Genomic DNA, 17,416 nt, shown 5'->3' with positions numbered 1-17,416 from the left:
TGCTAATTAATTTTTGAAACACCAGTTACCTAAAAATTAGGGGATGATCATTATTTTGGTTGTAAACTATCAGTTACACTGTTTGCTTTTGCACCTGCTTTGCAATTATTTTTAAACTATTTACATTTTAGTATAATACCAGATAACCTCATGTCATGTTTTGGTAATGTCTATATAGATATTTCATCAATGGGAGGGCTACTGGCCATTGTGGATCAATCAGCTGGTAAATTGTGCTTATTTGAAGTTTTCTGTTTTTAGCCTCATGATTTATTTACATGACTTTTGGGGATAGTTAAAGAAAAAAAAATACCAGAATTAAAAACAATTCAAAATACTTGTCACAAATAGAGGAAATGTATTATAAAGAATAAACTAGTTTTAGTGTATCACATTTGATGTAGGCCCTATGCTTTGCTGCCTATATAAATTGCCTTCTTTAGCTTACTTATCTCCAGATGTTGCCAAAGAACCTCAACCTGTCAACCTCAACCCCTCAACCCCAGCTCCATTCATACCTTAAGATAATCTGAACCAAGCTGGCATCCCCCACACCCAGAGAGTTGTTCAGCAAGCAAATGAAAATACCAGTTAGAAGATAAGAGATAAATTCAGCAAGGGGATGTATAGTTTAGAAGGCCATGCCAGTGGGTGAGATCTAGGAAAAAGTAGAACCGTTATCAGCTATCTAAAATCCATGCCCTTTTTGAATAAATACAACACCTCCTCACTGTATTCCCTAATCCTTATCAAAGCCTCAATATCCACAGGTTTTAGCTTTAGTTTGTGTGGTCTATTTTCTTTCTTTCTTTTTTTTTTTTTTTTTTGCCAAGTTATGTCAAGATCCTTTATTCCTTTTTGTTAAAACCGGTCACAACACTAAGCTTCTGGCCCATCCTGCTGATACACAAGCCACAGATGCTCGCTCAGCAGTTGAAGCCTTTAGTAGCATGTTTGAAAAGTGAATAAAAATCCATACAAAACAAATATTCAAATAGTTTCCATAGGAACACAGATAAGTGTGACCCCATCTCCCAGTCTTCCATATTGGTGCACCTGTGCCAACCCTATTCACATAGACATCTCAGAACTAGCAGTAATTAAATGGTACCCCCAAACCCTTAAATCAAGCTATACCCACAGTTAACAACTACAAGAGTGGCATCTACATGTTAATATACGTGGAAGCGCAGGCTGCCGAGTGCCGCTCTCCTGGGCACAGGACATGGGCAGGAGACCGACGTCTGGCTCCTCCACTCTGGGCGGAATTCCTGGGTCCGGATCTGCTGCATCAGTTGCCATGTTGGCCCTGACATCACATAGTAGATGGTGGGTCTCTGGAATCCATTGAAGGTAGAAGCAGCAGTAACAGTGTAATCACCCATGTTCTCAAAGAGCATCCAATCACCCACATGCATCTCGGGCAGGTTACAGCGCTCAACAATGCGGTCCAGGCCGTCACAGGTCGGTCCCCAGATGCTGGATGAATAATACTTCTCATCTGATTTGGGTCTCTTCTGCAGAAGAGGCTTCACGTGTGCATGATCGTAAAGGATACAGTTGAATGACCCATATACTCCATCGTTCACGTAATACATAAATGTCCATTCACTTGACTCCTCTTCGTCATCAGAACCTGTCTGTTCCTTTAATACAAGTTTTTTGGCAATGATATTAACTGCGAGCGTGAAAGCTGATGCAACATAGTATCTGCCAGGCTCAGCTATGATTCTCGCTCCAGAGTCTGATGGAAAATACTTGTCCAGTGCTGGGTTGATTACATTGGTGATCTCTTCAAATTTAAGCTTTACATCCTCGGATCCAGGAAAGCCACCACCAATTTCAAGCAGATACATGTTGAAACCAACCTCAGCGCCCATGTCAAAGACACAGCGGGCATCAGAGATGGCCTGCACAAAGGTCTCAGGATCAGTACAGCCACTTCCCACGTGGAAGCTGACACCAATGACATCAATACCTAGCTCTTTCGCCCGTTCCAAAAGGGCGAAAGAGCTTTTTTTTTTTTTTTTTTTGAGAGTGGCACCAAATTTAACACTGAAGCGACAGACTGCTTTGGAATCATCAGTGGTGATCCGCAAAACCAACTTGGCCTTTGGATGTGCCCTGGCAACTTTCATCAGCTCAACTTCACTATCAAAAGTCATCATCTGGACTCTGTTATTGGCAGCATACTTAATCTGAGACACTTGTTTACATGGATTTGCATAGATAATCTTCTCTGGGGGCACCCCGAGACTCTGCACCAATTGTATTTCAGTCTTGCTGACACAGTCAAATCCTGTCCCAATGGCAGCGAGTGTCTTCACTACGGTTCTGCTATCATTGCATTTGACTGCATAAAAGGGGGTGACCAGAGGAAGAGCTTTCAACCATCTCAGATGTTTCTTCAGAATGTATTCCAGGTCCGCAACATAGAAGGCATCCTTATCATCAGAAGAAACTTCATTAATTTTTTGGTCTAGAATGTTCTTGGCAGTAAAGCCCTCATCCAAGAAATAGCAGTCAAACTCTTCATTACTAAAGCTGTTCATGGTTTCTTGATGTCTTTTTGAGACACAACAAAATAGGAAACGTAAAAGAGATGGAATTTAAAGGGATTATGTCAACTTTTCACAAAGGCAATTCTCCAGGAATTCCAAGTCTACCGAAGATGCGTGTGCTCTCTGCGCAGCAGTGGAAATGTTCGATAAACACACAATCTGCTGTCCACCTCAGAGCGCAGGGGCAGGGGCGCGCGGGCCAAACCCATGGAGACAACGCGCCGGCCGCCCCGCCGCCCCCGTCAGCCGCTAGCCCGGCCGCCCGCCGCCTCGCTCCCTCCCGCGGAGGACCGCCGGCCCGAGGTGGCGCCGGAGCGCTGGCAGGGAGCGGCGGCGGCGGAGGCTGAGGCGGAAGTGACCTGTGTGGTCTATTTTCTAAAACTAGTATTTTTGTTTCACTTTCAAATTACTATAAAATTTAATATGCATTTCCAGACTCAGTTCGTTCAGTTCAGTCAGTCATGTCCCACTCCTTGCGACCCCATGGACTGCAGCACGCCAGGCCTCCCTGTTCATTGCCTTCTGGAGTTTACTCAAACATGTCCATCGAGTCAGTGATGCCATCCAGTCATCTCATCCTCTGGTGTCCCCTTCTCCTCCTGCCTTCAAACTTTCCCAACATCATGGTCTTTTCCAATGAGTCAGTTCTTTGCATTAGGTAGCCAAACTATTGGAGTTTCAGACTAGAAATGATAAATGAGAAGAGCAGCGAGCTGAGCATGGCAGCTTTACTAAAGGAATAGCTGTGGCTTCCTACTCATCTCATAGGATTGCTAGGAGCTGCAAACAAAACCATACAGGTTGAATCCTCTGAGACTCAGTATACAAAAGTCAGAATTTACAGGATGCTCTTGCAGGAAACAGATAACTATTTCTAAACATACGTGCCATGGACAATCTCTAGCGTTTGTTTTGGGAAACCCTGGCATGTTATAGCAATTGGTGGTTTTATTCATTGTACAATATCAATCATATGGTTGCAGTATGACTCAGCCATATACATTTTATTACTGGTATTCAGATCATTTGCATCTAACTTAATGGGTAATAGTTCTTTAATTCTAAGCCTAGCAAGGCAGACAGAGAAGCTCATGAACAGTTGTGGGTAGTGGCACGGGTCTCATCTGTTCGGTATGGGGAGTCTTAAGTTCATTATCAAGATTTTGTAAAAATTTTACTGCTCTGTATAATTCTGCCTTTGAGAGGCCTTTACTGGGATCAGTATCAGTAAAATACTGCAAACAAAAAGAGCATTTAATTATTTAGCTGCCTCACATCTTGGTTGTGGTGCACAGGAACTTCAATTGCAGCAATGAGAACTCGCCATTGCAGCGTGCGGGATCTAGTTTCCCAGTGAAGGATCAAGCCTAGGCCTTCTGCGTTGGAAGCACAGAGTCTTAGCCACTGGACCACCAGGGAATTCCCACATTTTCACTTTTAAATCAATTATTCATGCTTACATTGTTTAGAAATTTGAATGGGATTGGGGTGCTATAGTCAGTATCTTTTGTAGATACTGATCATTAAGTTCAGGGGTACCTCTGAACTTAGTTCAATCAATTAACTCCTTCCCTCATACTTCTGAGAGGTATCTTCTTATAAAGCAGATTTCAAGGGCAAAAATAACCAAATAGTTTTTTAAAAAAGTATATTAGCTGGGAATTTGGCTTAGAAGCAGAGTACAGAGCTCTAGTACAATAAATTGGGCTGAACACATGAAAAGTCTCTATTTCTTTAGCTTGTTAGGCCTAAATAACCTCAGGTGAAAGCAGGCTCCAAGGATTGCTCTCTCACTTTTAATGTTGCAAAGGGAATCCTAATATGCCAGTGGGCACTAGTGGAAATGGAAAGAATGCCAAACAAGAGACCTCCGTTAGCTCTCCTATGTATTGCTGAAGTTAACTTCTTGTGCTCCAAACCTAGGGAGAGGGAGGAGGGGGAGAGGACAGCCCCAAAGTGCCTCCACACCCCTTGCCCTGTCCTGCAAAAGAGGAGAGAAAATTGTATGAATTGTAGTTCCTTGGAAAACGTTGACTCTTGAAAAAAGCAGCTTAATCAATATTCTATGATATTATTCTCCTCCCTAAAGTGGAAAAAAGGGGATGAATGTGGAGCAACAAAATTATTTCAAGTTATTTGGGTATATTTCTTGAAGGAAGCAGCATACTGTTGTTTTCTGTTAGATCTTTGATAAAAAGAGGTTTTGGAGGGACCCTCAAGTCCCTGAAAAGTCATCCATCTTCTTATTCCTCGGGGACTAGTGGAAAAGTCTAAGCACACACATGCATTCTTTACAATAAATCTCTTTTTATCCCAGAGCCCTAGTGGGCAAAGCTGAGTCATAGAGTTCTACAAGGACTCCTTTTGTGCTGTTGGCCTAAAAGCCTAAATGAAAAGAAAGCAAAAGAGGCCTATTTGACTCCTCTTTCCTAGGCCTGTACCTAAATTCTTGCTTTTGGATTTTCTACTTCAATAAGAAGGGAGAAAAGACAATTTTGAGAAAAATTGCAACAAAGGTAAAAGAGTCTTTATGTTTAGAACTTTAGAACTGATCTTATCTGTCACCAAGTCTTTTAGGCCACTCAACATTTGAGGGTGTGTGTGTTGGGGAGCATTTCAATACCAAAGTCACATGAAGGAACACACTGTATATGAGACAAAGAGGAGCAAAATTGAGACACTCGTAGAACCCCAAAGATACCAAAGTCATAGCTACTGACGTACCTAAAAATCTCTTGGAAACCTTCAGCCAATGGCTGACTGGCTTTACTCCTTGATTATATTTCCCCTAGCTCCAACTCTTAAGACACCTATCAAATTTTGTTATTCTTTAACAGCCATCTTTTTCCTAGACTGGAAGCTCCTCAAGAGCTAAGACATGACTCCGTCTTCTTATTCTCTTGCACTTAGCAGGCCTTCAATTGATTTTTTACTGTTGAATGATATTTGTGCTCTTGACTAAAACCACTGGGGAAAGCATTTTGCAGAAGATTCTCTTCACCTCCCCCAAAGCATAGACTGCTTACCCAACATTAGCTCTAGAAGTGTTGTTATTTGATTAACTAATGATTCTAAGAAAATTAAATCTTATACTTAAAAAAAAAATTGCTAAGCCCTCAGGCCAGGTAGTATGTGTCCTTACTCCCATGGACATCCTCCTTTCATACACTCACTTCATAAAATTTGCATTTGTAAACGACAGGAGCACAGGAAACGCTGTCTAGCTTGCGCACTGTTGGATTCCTAGTGCTTATCACTTGGCCCAGTGCACGTTAGGTGTTCAATTGCATTTGTTGAATGAATGAAACATTTAAAGTCTCTTTTGTAGATACTGATCATTAAGTGTGAACTCACTTTGCTCATTTGATCACTTCCATGTTTTCGTTCATTAGAAGTCTAATGTGTATGCTACCTATTGGATTTACTGCAGACATCCATGTTCAAGACAATTTTAGGGCTTATGCTACAACAGTCCTTACATTTCATTAGAAAGAAAAAGGAACAAGTGTTATATTGATATTTACTATAGCCGAAATAAATTTTAGAAGACTTCTGAAACTCTAACATACATATCTCTAATTCTTAACATTATAAATTGGTGCACAGAACTGTATAAATCTGGCAGTATAATATAGTTTTTACTGCATAAAAATTTGTCTATATGTAGATAATTAAATGTTTAATGATAGATAAAATTCATTTTTATATTTATATGTGGCCACAAATAGTACTTCCCTGGTGGCTCCAAGGTTAAAGCATCTGCCTGCGTCTGCCTGCAATGCGGGACAGCTGGGTTCAATCCCTGGGTCGGGAAGATCCCCTGGAGAAGGAAATGGCAACCCACTCCAGCATTCTTGCCTGGAGAATCCCATGGACAGAGGAGCCTGGTGGGCTACAGTCCATGGGGTCGCAAAGAGTCGGACATGACTGAGTGACTTCACTTTCACTTTCACAAATAACTCTTGGGTCAAAATGGTATTTGTATTTTAGATAATCCTCACAGTTCCATTTATTTAAGGTAACTTATACCTTTATCAACACTATTTTTCAGTATTTAATCTAAAACATAGATACCAAAAATGATTATTAGACTCTTGAATTATTGAATTTCCAGCAGATTATACCTTATGTTTAATCAAAAATGATGTTAGAATTTGAAAAGTCAATTATAAAGCCAATTGCTGCCTCACACAAATTTTCCTATTTAAGTTGGAAAATGGAGAGAGAAAATATGGTGGTAAAATCAAATTTATATTCTCTTAAAAAATTTTGCTTTCTATATTTCATGTTAAGTATGTTTTAATTAACATTGTCTAATTAATAAAGCCCTTAGAAGTCAAAGCAATCCAGAAAGATTTTTCTTCTCAGAAAAAGTTGTTAATATAAGCATGTTGTTAACATTTAGTCCAGGAAACCTCAACTTTATTCAACAAACATTTAACAATAATTTACTTCCATAAAAGGAACAGCAGTGTGGAGGAGGAATGATAAGTAAAAGACAGGAAAAAAGAAAGATACAAACCAAAAATAGTGAATTTCACACAGAAGCAAAGGAGCAGAGGGTAAATAACTGTGATTTGAGTAAAATACTCTTGTTATAACTTGTTAGTCACTTGAGCTGTAATATTCAAGATGTGACATAATTTCTCATGCCTTTTGAAGTACTAATTGCATGACAAAGTACTCTTAACCTAGACCTTGGAAGTTCTATGGGTTTTCATTTATTATTCATTAATGGGTTCAGACTCTTCTGCATCTGGACATATAGAAATGACTCTCAGCCTTCAAAGATGCAACCAATTAGAGGAGAGAAACAAGTAATTAAAGGGTGCTAACTGAAGCGATTTAGCAGCAGCACCAGCAGCAGCTAAGTCGTGTCCGACTCTGTGCGATCCCACAGACAGCAGCCCACCAGGCTCCCCCATCCCTGGGATTCTCCAGGCAAGAACACTGGAGTGGGTTGCCATTTCCTTCTCCAATGCAGGAAAGTGAAAATTGAAAGTGAAGTCGCTCAGTCATGTCCAACTCTTAGTGATCTCATGGACTGCAGCCCACCAGGCTCCTCTGTCCATTGGATTTTCCAGGCAAGAGTACTGGAGTGGGGTGCCATTGCCTTCTCCGGGAAATGTTAGTTTTCATCACAAAAATATGCTAGGAAAATGATTCAAAAACTCTTTCTCAGGTTTTTATATGCATATCCTAAAATGGTAATCAGATCCATTTTTTAAAACCGCTGTTAGTTGTGCTTATAATACAATATGCATTCTATAGCAATGATACTTAAAATTATTTTTATATCTTCTCCCATATAATAAAGGGCTTCCCAGGTGGCGCTAATGGTAAAGAAACCTGCCTGCCAGTGCAGGAGACATAAGCGATTCAGGTTCGATCCCTGGGTTGGGAAGATTCCCTGGAGGAGGGCATGGCAACTCACTCCATTATCCTTGCCTGGAGAATCCCATGGACAGAGGAGCCTGGTGGGGCTACAGTCCATGGGGTCACAAAGAGTCATACATGACTGAAGGGACTTTAACAAGCACAAAGCATGTAAGAAAATTAACATTAGTCAGATTTTACTTCAAGTTAGTGTAAAACTTTTCTCTTTTCCCGGAACTAACGTGTGACCAGCTTGTTTCATAGTTGACATCTCAGAGTTACTGCACAAGAAAACAGGGAAACAATTAATTTAGTACTTAATATTGTTGGGGGAGAACCAACCAGCCAAGACGGTGTGTCAGGCTCTCTCATGTCACGTTTTGTGGCCCATGAGCTGGACTTCAAACAATGAGATTTGGGCAAATAAAGATGGAGAAGGGTACTTAGAGGTGACTCGTAGATGTGAACAATTCCAAGAAATGTTGAGTGTGCGACATTAACTGGTGCAAAGATACAACTAAAGCATAAGGTTTATATGTGGTACACATGCAGAGAGAGAAGAGGAGGAAATGGGAATTGAAAATGTTGCAACACAGAATTTGAACTTCTTACAGTAGTAGGGTTACTGATATTTCTCCCGGCAATCTTGTGCTTGTGCTTCTTCTAGCTTCTCCAGCTTGTGCTTCTTCTAGCCCAGTGTTTCTCATGATGTACTATGCATATAAATAAGCAGGGTGACAATATACAGCCTTGACGTACTCCGAACTAAAAAGCCTCTTGATGAAAGTGAAAGAGAGTGAAAAAGTTGGCTTAAAGCTCAACATTCAGAAAACGAAGATCATGGCATCTGGTCCCATCACTTCATGGGAAATAGATGGGCAAACAGTGGAAACAGTGTCAGACTTTATTTTTCTGGGCTCCAAAATCACTGCAGATGGTGATTGCAGCCAAGAAATTAAAAGACGCTTACTCCTTGGAAGGAAAGTTATGACCAACCTAGATAGCATATTCAAAAGCAGAGACATTACTTTGCCAACAAAGGTCCATCTAGTCAAGACTATGGTTTTTCCAGTGGTCATGTATGGATGTGAGAGTTGGACTGTGAAGAAAGCTGAGCACCAAAGAATTGATGCTTTTGAACTGTGGTGTTGGAGAAGACTCTTGAGAGTCCCTTGGACTGCAAGGAGATCCAACCAGTCCATTCTATAGGAGATCAGTCCTGGGTGTTCTTTGGAAGGAATGATGCTAAAGCTGAAACTCCAGTACTTTGGCCACCTCATTCGAAGTGTTGAGTCATTGGAAAAGACTCTGATGCTGGGAGGGATTGGAGGCAGGAGGAGAAGGGGACGACGGAGGATGAGATGGTTGGATGGCATCATTGACTCAATGGACGTGAATTTGAGTGAACTCTGGGGGTTGGTGATGGACAGGAAGGCCTGGCGTGCTGCTATTCATGGGGTTGCAGAGTTGGACACGGCTGAGCAACTGAACTCTACTGAACTGACTGACAGTAGTTCAGGGAGTCATGAAAGATTTTTGAGAGGGACAGTGAATGCTCTAATCAGTAGTAACTGTGACAGGAGGGGAGAAGGTGAATGTCATAGGGAGGAGAGAAATTAGGTTAGGTAGGACAATTGTCTAGGCATCTGAGTCAAGAAGATAACCTCTACAGCTCCCCTGCAGATAAAAATGTTTAAGAGTTAATTACAGCAGGATGGTGGCTGAAGCTGGGATTGGTGACAAAGTGTGTAGGTAAGAAGAAAATACCTAACAGAAGCCTGGGTAACTGCCTTTTCTTAAAGGGCTGGGAAAGAGAAGCCTCCTTTCATTTAGGAGACTGAGGGCCACCAGTCAGATAGGAGAGTCATACAACCGAGTCACAAGGCAAACCCAGTAGAGTATCAAGGAAACCAAAAGAGGAATAACATGCAAGGTACAGTGCTTCTCAGGGGGCCTATTATAGCAGAGCATGACTGAAGAGTATGGGACTGAAAGTTGGACTTGACAAGAGAAGTTTTAATAAAAGGGTAGGAATTTAAAAATTAGGGTGGATTTTGATGGATTGGGTAATAAATTGAAGGTGAAAAAATAAATTCTTAAACTGAGGCTAGGTGAGGTGGTGGGGGAGATCAGGTGTGAATGCTTTCAAGTTGGCTGACCCTGACAGTCTCAGCCTGAGCTTTAGTTATGTGTTTACTCTAGATCTAAAGGACAAGTTGTAAGAGTTGGACTATAAAGAAGGCTGAGTGCCGAAGAATTGATGCTTTTGAACTGTGGTGTTGGAGAAGACTCTTGATGGCCCCTTGGACTGCAAGGAGATCCAACCAGTCCTTTCTAAAGGAGATCAATCCTGGGTGTTCTTTGGAAGGACTGATGTTGAAGATGAAACTTCAATACTTCGGCCACTTGATGCGAAGAGCTGATTCACTAGAAAAGACCGTGATGCCGGGAAAGATTGAAGGCAGGGGAAGGGGACGACAGAGGATGAGATGGTTGGTTGGCATCACCGACTCAATGGACATGAGTTTGAGCAAGCTCTGGGAGTTGGTGATGGACAGGGAGGCCTGGAGTGCTGCAGTCCCTGGGGTCGCAAAGAGTCAGACACGACTGAGTAACAGAACTGAATTGAAAGGACATGTTTATCTGGCCAAGAGATGGTAGACTTTTAGAATATCTTTTTATATATCTCAGATTTAACCCTCAAATAAGCCAAGAATATGGTTGAAATTTCTCATGATTAACAATTTGACTCATACAGTTTAAATTAGGATGCACCATAGCTTTAGGAAAGTTGTGAGTTCGTAACAAAGGCTGTTAAGGAAGACCTCAGTGACTGCCTTAAAGTTACCACAAAAGGTTTTAGCTTCACATTATATCAGGCTTTAACAGTCTGTTATAAATGAGATGAAAAGAACTAATTTAAGTAACTTCCGTAACTACTACAGCTTTTGTGCATAGAAATGCAGGAAAACAAGAGCCCCATCTTATGTTCACACCCCCTGCCCTAGTGCAGAATTAGTACAGTGTGGGACACAAGGGAACAAATTATTTTCTAAATGAAGAAATAAGGAAGGACTTTGATAGCACCCCAGTAAGTTCTGACACAGAATTTGTGTGTCTGACATTATATCCATTTTCAATTCTCCCAATCTTTTTTTTTGTTTTTAGTTAGTGTTTTTATTTTGAAATTTCCAATAGCTTTGACAGGTAATATGTGCCTTTTGGGCTTTCCATGTGTCTCAGCAGGTAAAGAACCCACCTGCCAAGGCAGGGGAGGTAAGTCATGCATGTTCGATCCTGGGGTCCAGAAGATTCCCTGGAGGAGGACATGGCAACCAACTCCAGCGTTCTTCCCTGAAAAATCCCATGTACAGAGAAGCCTGGTGGCCACAGTCCATGGGGTCCCAAAGAATTGGACATGACTTAGCAACTGAGCACACACCCATGCGTGTGACTTCCATGTTTTACTGAAAGGGAACAAAGGTTAAAAGGCACTGAGGATGCAGGCTGTAAGAATGAAATGGCCCTCCTGCCTTCTGTGTAAAAAAAAAAAAAAGATATTGAGATGGCTAAAAAGTTCATAGTTTTTCCATAAGAAGTTATACAAAAATCTGAACAAAACTTTTGGCCAATCCGATATTTTGCACTCATTTCCATCAACCTGGCACACAATGAAGATGCCTGTGATGGCTGCACAAGCATGTGACTGGGCTTGTGAGTCAGGTGAGCACACAGCTAAGTACAACTGTCTGTGTGTTGGCTCCGGGCCGTCGGTCCCCCAGGTCTGCTGGGGTCCTGGTCTTCCCGCTCTGATTCACCACGTGTTTAGTTCTCTCTCTTGAGACTGCTTTTGCTCCGACTCCGGAACTCTGTGAATAAATGTCCTAAGCTAATATCCCCTGTTTCCTATTTCTAACCCCCATTCTTTCTCATCTAAACTGATACATTTTCTCTGGAAGATACTGTGCCCCCTTCTCTCTTTCTTAGAGAGCCTTCACCTTTCTCTTGTTCTCTGCTACAACCTTGGGAGCCTGGACTTCAACTCTCCCAATCTTGAAACCACCGGTACAATAGTGTAGAAGTAAAGAAAGAAGCTTGTTCTTATTGATGTCTTGAGACTTTCCAGGACAGAAAACACTTGAACAAGTATACAATAGAAAAAGAAAACAGAGAGGTAGGCTAATGAGTTAGCAAGAGAAATATCATAGTAAGAATAGCACATTTATAGCAATCTGATAGATTTCTATGGCCTAACTTTACTTCATTACCTTAGATCAACTTGCTATGCACTATTAGTGTACTGATACATGCATTATATTACTCTCTCTCTCTTAGAGCATTTCCTAATTTAAAAGAAAAACTGAGTGCAAATAAAACTGAATTCTTGTACTTGGAGCTCAAATTCAATACAATTTAATGCCCTTTACCTGCTGCCCTGTGTTGCATTCAATTCACATACCTAATTTCTACACTGATCACCAGAATCTGATAGGAAAGAAAAGGTAGCCTTGATTCTAACGTGATTTTTAAAACCTATTTCAAACAACATTTTAAATATCTTTTGGAGCATCCTACTCTAAACTGAAAGTTTCATCATTATTAACAGCTGACTCCTTTCAGGAACAAACAGCAGACACATCTCTCTGGACACAAAGCTGAAATTAGCTTATAAATACTACTTATGGTCTTAATGTCCATATGACTTCTTATATTTTTAAGAACTAGTTAGCATTATGTTTATTATGTGGTTATAAAATAAAAACAATTAAAAATGTTTTAGCTGCATATAGTTTGACCTAAAATTAAAATCTGAAAGAAAAGCTATTAGTTAGAAACACAGAATGAGTGAGCTTCTATTAACTAATTTAATTCACAAATAAAGATTCCTAATAATATTGTATTTAATTAAGATTTCTAAGTGGTGTACCTAAACCAGTCTGCACCTAGATACAAAAATATAAACCAAAATATATTCCTATGAACTCACAAATATTAAAAATAACTTAAATGAGGCATACTGGAATATGGAGCCTAGGCTGATGAGCCATCATTAAACACCTAGACAAGAGTATGAGGATTGGTCAGTGGAGCAGAATATCCCTCGGCAGAAGAGAAAGCATATGGCTATGGGAAAAAATTATATGTAAGAAAGCAAGATCAGTCATTAACAGTCAGGATATTATTTAAACAGCTTTGAAGACAAATTTTAATACTTTCCATTTGTCTGTTTCTCACCTCATTCCACCAAACTTATTTCTTTGCCATAGGTTTGTCTTTGGGATACTTATATTTACTGGGTAACATATTTTGCATTTTACAATGTTACTAAAAAGTATTATTTAAAGAACATCCACTTGCTTATACCCAACTTTTCTGAACTGGGTAAATTAAAACAGTAACAACATGATTTTTTGCTCAGGGCATTTAAAACCTCATTGCTAAGATAAAGTGAAAGTGAAAGTGAAAGTGTTAGTTGTTCAGTCAGGGCCAACTCTTTGCGATCCCATGGACTGTAGCCTGTCAGGCTGCTCTGTCCCTGGAATTCTCCAGGCAGGAATACTGGAGTGGGTTGCCATTTCCTTCTCCAGATCTTCCCCACCCAGGGATCAAACCCAGGTCTCCCACACTGCATGTAGATTCTTTACGTTCTGAGCCACCAGGGACACCCCTCTCAGCCAAGACAAGTTCTATTCATATAACAAAAACTTAGACTGCAACCAAGTGCCAAAAGATATGGTACAACTAACAATTGCATAGGAAAATTCAGTCAAGTCAGGAAAAAGTAACTTGAGGTAAGTAATTACACAGAATAAAGATGAGAGAAAATACTCTGACAATCATTTGCACTATGAACTAACTTAGCCCTGCATTATTTTCATTATTTAAAAAACTATTTTTTCTTTTCAGCTTTATGTTGGATCCTGAACAATGAAGATTTTCTTAAACATTTTCTTCATAGTTCCAAGTGAAAAACAAGTTTTCATCTAAAACGTGAATCAGGGAAATTCTCTGTACTTACTAGTCTACTCTGCTGCTGCTTAGTCGCTTGCCATGTCCGACTCTGCGCAACCCTATGGACTGTAACCCAGCAAGCTTCTCTGTCTATGGAGTTTTCCAGGCAAGAATACTGGAGTGTGTTGCCATGCCCTCCTCCAGGGAATCTTCCCAACCCAGGTACTGAACCCAGTTTTCCCGTATTGCAGGTGGACTCTTTACCATCTGACCCACCAGGGAAGCCTGAGAATAGTGGAGTGGGTAGCATATCCCTTCTCCAGGGGATTCTCCTGACCCAGGAATCGAACCGGGGGCTCCTGCCTTGCAGGGGGATTCCTTACCAGCTGAGCACCAGGGAAGCCCGAGCCTACTCTCTACTTTCGTTTAAATATATTTACTCTTCTTAAATGTCTCCTATGACTCTATCTTTAATGTGTCTTTTAGCTCAACTTTCAAAGTTCACTATTACTCTCAGTATTTGCTGTTACATTGCTACATTTTAAACTAAAACCTTTAGTCACAAAACCCTAATATATGGAAAAGTATGCATATATATGAAAATATATGAAAAAATATACATAGAGGAACAAAATTGAAAAAATATTTAAAGTGGTAACTTTTAGAATATTACTTCATAAGACAGCTTTTGTCGATGTCATAAATTATAAAGGTTAAATCAGTGTTTTGTGATTTTTAATTATCTGATTTTCCGTGAGTAGAATTTATTCTTCAGTAATACCTACACCATTCTCAACTCAGGATGCTGTAACTATTCGCTTTATGTTACTTACAAAGCTAACGTATGATCCAATATGGCTGAAACCCTTATATACACAGAGAGACAGACAGCAGGGATGCGGGTACATAGAGAAAAGGCCACAAGGACACAGCAAGAAGGTAGCCAACAGTGAGCCGGGGAGGAAGATCTCAAGGAAGCCAACTCTGCTAGCACTCTATTTTGGACTTTTAGTCTCTAAAATTGTGAGAAATATCTTTCTGCTGTTTAAGCTTAGAAAAGTTAGTATTAATACATGAGCATATACCAGCCTTCACTATAATTGATAGACTCTTTATCCATCTGTCAAGTTATACTTTTTTTTGCAAGTGAACAGTTTTGTGACATGGTATCATTTAGTAATGCAACACCATTATACCATGCATTACCATGTATTGGTATCATCATTCCATGCATGTAAGTTAAACATATCAATAAAAGAGGGCAGCTTTACTTTAAGAAAATGTGGTTCAAATTTTTGGCACATGGTCCAGAGGTCTATATTTTCTTATGAAGAATAGACACTTGCATTTAAGTAATAAACTCAGCAGTGGCCACAGGACTGGAAAAGGTCAATTTTCAGTCCAATCCCAAAGAAGGGCAATGCCAAAGAATGCTCAAAGTATCATACAATTGTACTTATTTCACATGCTAGCAAGGTTATGCTCCAAATCCCTTAAGCTAGGCCTCAGCAGTATGTGAATCTAGAACTTCTACATGAACAAGCTGGGTTTCGAAGAGGCAGAGGAACCAGAGATCAAAATGCCAACAATTGCTGGATCACAGAGGAAGCAGTGGAGTTCCAGAAAAATATCTACTTCTGCTTCATTGCCTTTGATTTCCCCTGGAGAAGGAAATGGCAACCCACTCCAGTATTCTTGCCTGGAGAATCCCATGGACAGAGGAGCCTGGCAGGCTATAGTCCATTGGGTCGTAAGGGTCGGACATGACTTAGCAACTAAACCACCACCAGCAGAAAGCCTTTGACTGTGTGGATCACAACAAACTATGGAAAATTCTTAAAGACATTCCCATCTCTTTAAGCCATCAGACCACATTACCTGTCTCCTGAGAAACATGTATGCAGTACAAGAAGCAACAGTTAAAACCAGACATGGAACAACACACTGGTTCAAAATTGGGAAACGAGGACAAAGCTACATATTGTCACCCTGCTTATTTAACTTCTATGCAGATCACATCATGTGAAATGCTGGGATGAATGAATCACAAGCTGGAATCAACACTGCCAGGAGAAAAATCAATAACCTAAGATATGCAGATGATACTCTTCGAAAGGCAGAAAGTGAGCCTCTTGATGAAGGTGCAAGTGGAGAGTAAAAAACCTGGTTTAAAACTCAACATTCAAAAAACTAAGATCATGGCATCTGGTCCCATCACTTGGCAAACAGAAGGAAGAAAAGTGGAAGCAGTGACAGACTTTCTCTCCTTGGGCTCCAAAATCACTGCAGATGGTGACTGCAGCCATAAAATTAAAAGACACTTGTTCCTTGGAAGGAAAGCTATGACAAACCTAGACAGCATATTAAAAAGAGGAGACATCACTTTGCCAACAAAGATCTGTATAGTCAAAGCTGTGGTTTTTCCAGGGGTCATGTACAGATGTGGAGAAGGCAATGGCACCTCACTCCGGTACTCTTGCCTGGAAAATCCCATGGACAGAGGAGCCTAGTAGGCTACAGTCAGTGGGGTCTCGAAGAGTCAGACACGCCTGAGCAACTTCACTTTCACTTTTCTGCATTGGAGAAGGAAATGGCAACCCACTCCAGTATTCTTGCCTGGAGAATCCCAGGGACAGAGGAGCCTGGTGGGCTGCAGTCTATGGGGCTGCACAGAGTCGGACACGACTGACGTGATTTAGCAGCAGCAATAGCGTGTACAGATGTGAGAGTTGGTCCATAAAGAAGGCTGAGTGCTGAAGAATTGATGCCTTCAAACTGTGGTAGAGAAGACTCGTGAGAGTCCCTTGGACAGCAAGGAGATCAAACCCATCACTACTAAAGGAAACTAACCCCGAATATTCATTGGAAGGACTGTTGCTGAAGCTGCAGTATTCTGGCCATCTGATGCAAAATGCTGACTCATTGGAAAAGACCCTGATGCTGGGAAAGATTGAAGGCAAAAGGAGAAGGGGGCGACAGAGGATGAGATGGTTAGATAGCAACACCAACTCAATGAATATGGTTTTGAGCAAACTCTTGGGGATAGTGGACAGAGGAAACTAGCATGCAGATCCACGAGGTCTCAGAGAGTCAGAAATGACTTAGTGACTAAACAACAACAATTTCAAATGTTTTAAAACCAAAATTTTAACCTAAGTGAACAAAGAATTATAAAATACGTATAAAACTTCAAGGAAATAATAAAATATGTAGTGGACAAAAAACATCTATTTTACTGTTTCAACCCTAGAATGACTAATCTCAGCATCACTAGATCAACTAAGACTATGTACCTTATATACTCTGCTGTACAAGCTCATAAATGAAGTATTTTTGATATAATGTCTTTATTCTGATAAATACTGCTAATGAAAATTCAATGCATATAGAAATTTGTTACCATGTTATTCTCTAGTCCAAATTCCTTTGAAACTACAGGTCCTCTTGGAAGCAAATATAAAGTGAATTTTTCCTAGTTTTTTAACTGTTGGATAACTCAGACAAAAAGAAAGGCTGAACTAAAATTT

The 17,416-nt window shown here is 40.5% G+C and overlaps 1 protein-coding gene across 1 annotated transcript; it reads right to left on the bottom strand.

Annotated features, from left to right (window-relative positions):
• Positions 1–230: 230 nt before the first annotated feature.
• Positions 231–2,771, bottom strand: LOC515547 (ornithine decarboxylase-like). Its single transcript, XM_059874507.1, has one exon. The coding sequence runs from the start codon at positions 2,550–2,552 to the stop codon at positions 1,173–1,175; it is 1,380 nt and encodes a 459-aa protein (XP_059730490.1). The 5' UTR covers positions 2,553–2,771; the 3' UTR covers positions 231–1,172.
• Between the last annotated feature and the right edge of the window lie 14,645 nt (positions 2,772–17,416).

This window comes from Bos taurus, chromosome 14, assembly GCF_002263795.3.
Source record: "Bos taurus isolate L1 Dominette 01449 registration number 42190680 breed Hereford chromosome 14, ARS-UCD2.0, whole genome shotgun sequence".
Classification (NCBI taxonomy): Eukaryota; Metazoa; Chordata; class Mammalia; order Artiodactyla; family Bovidae; genus Bos; species Bos taurus.
Note: the sequence above shows the minus strand (reverse complement) of the source record. Positions and strands in the feature narration are given on the sequence as shown.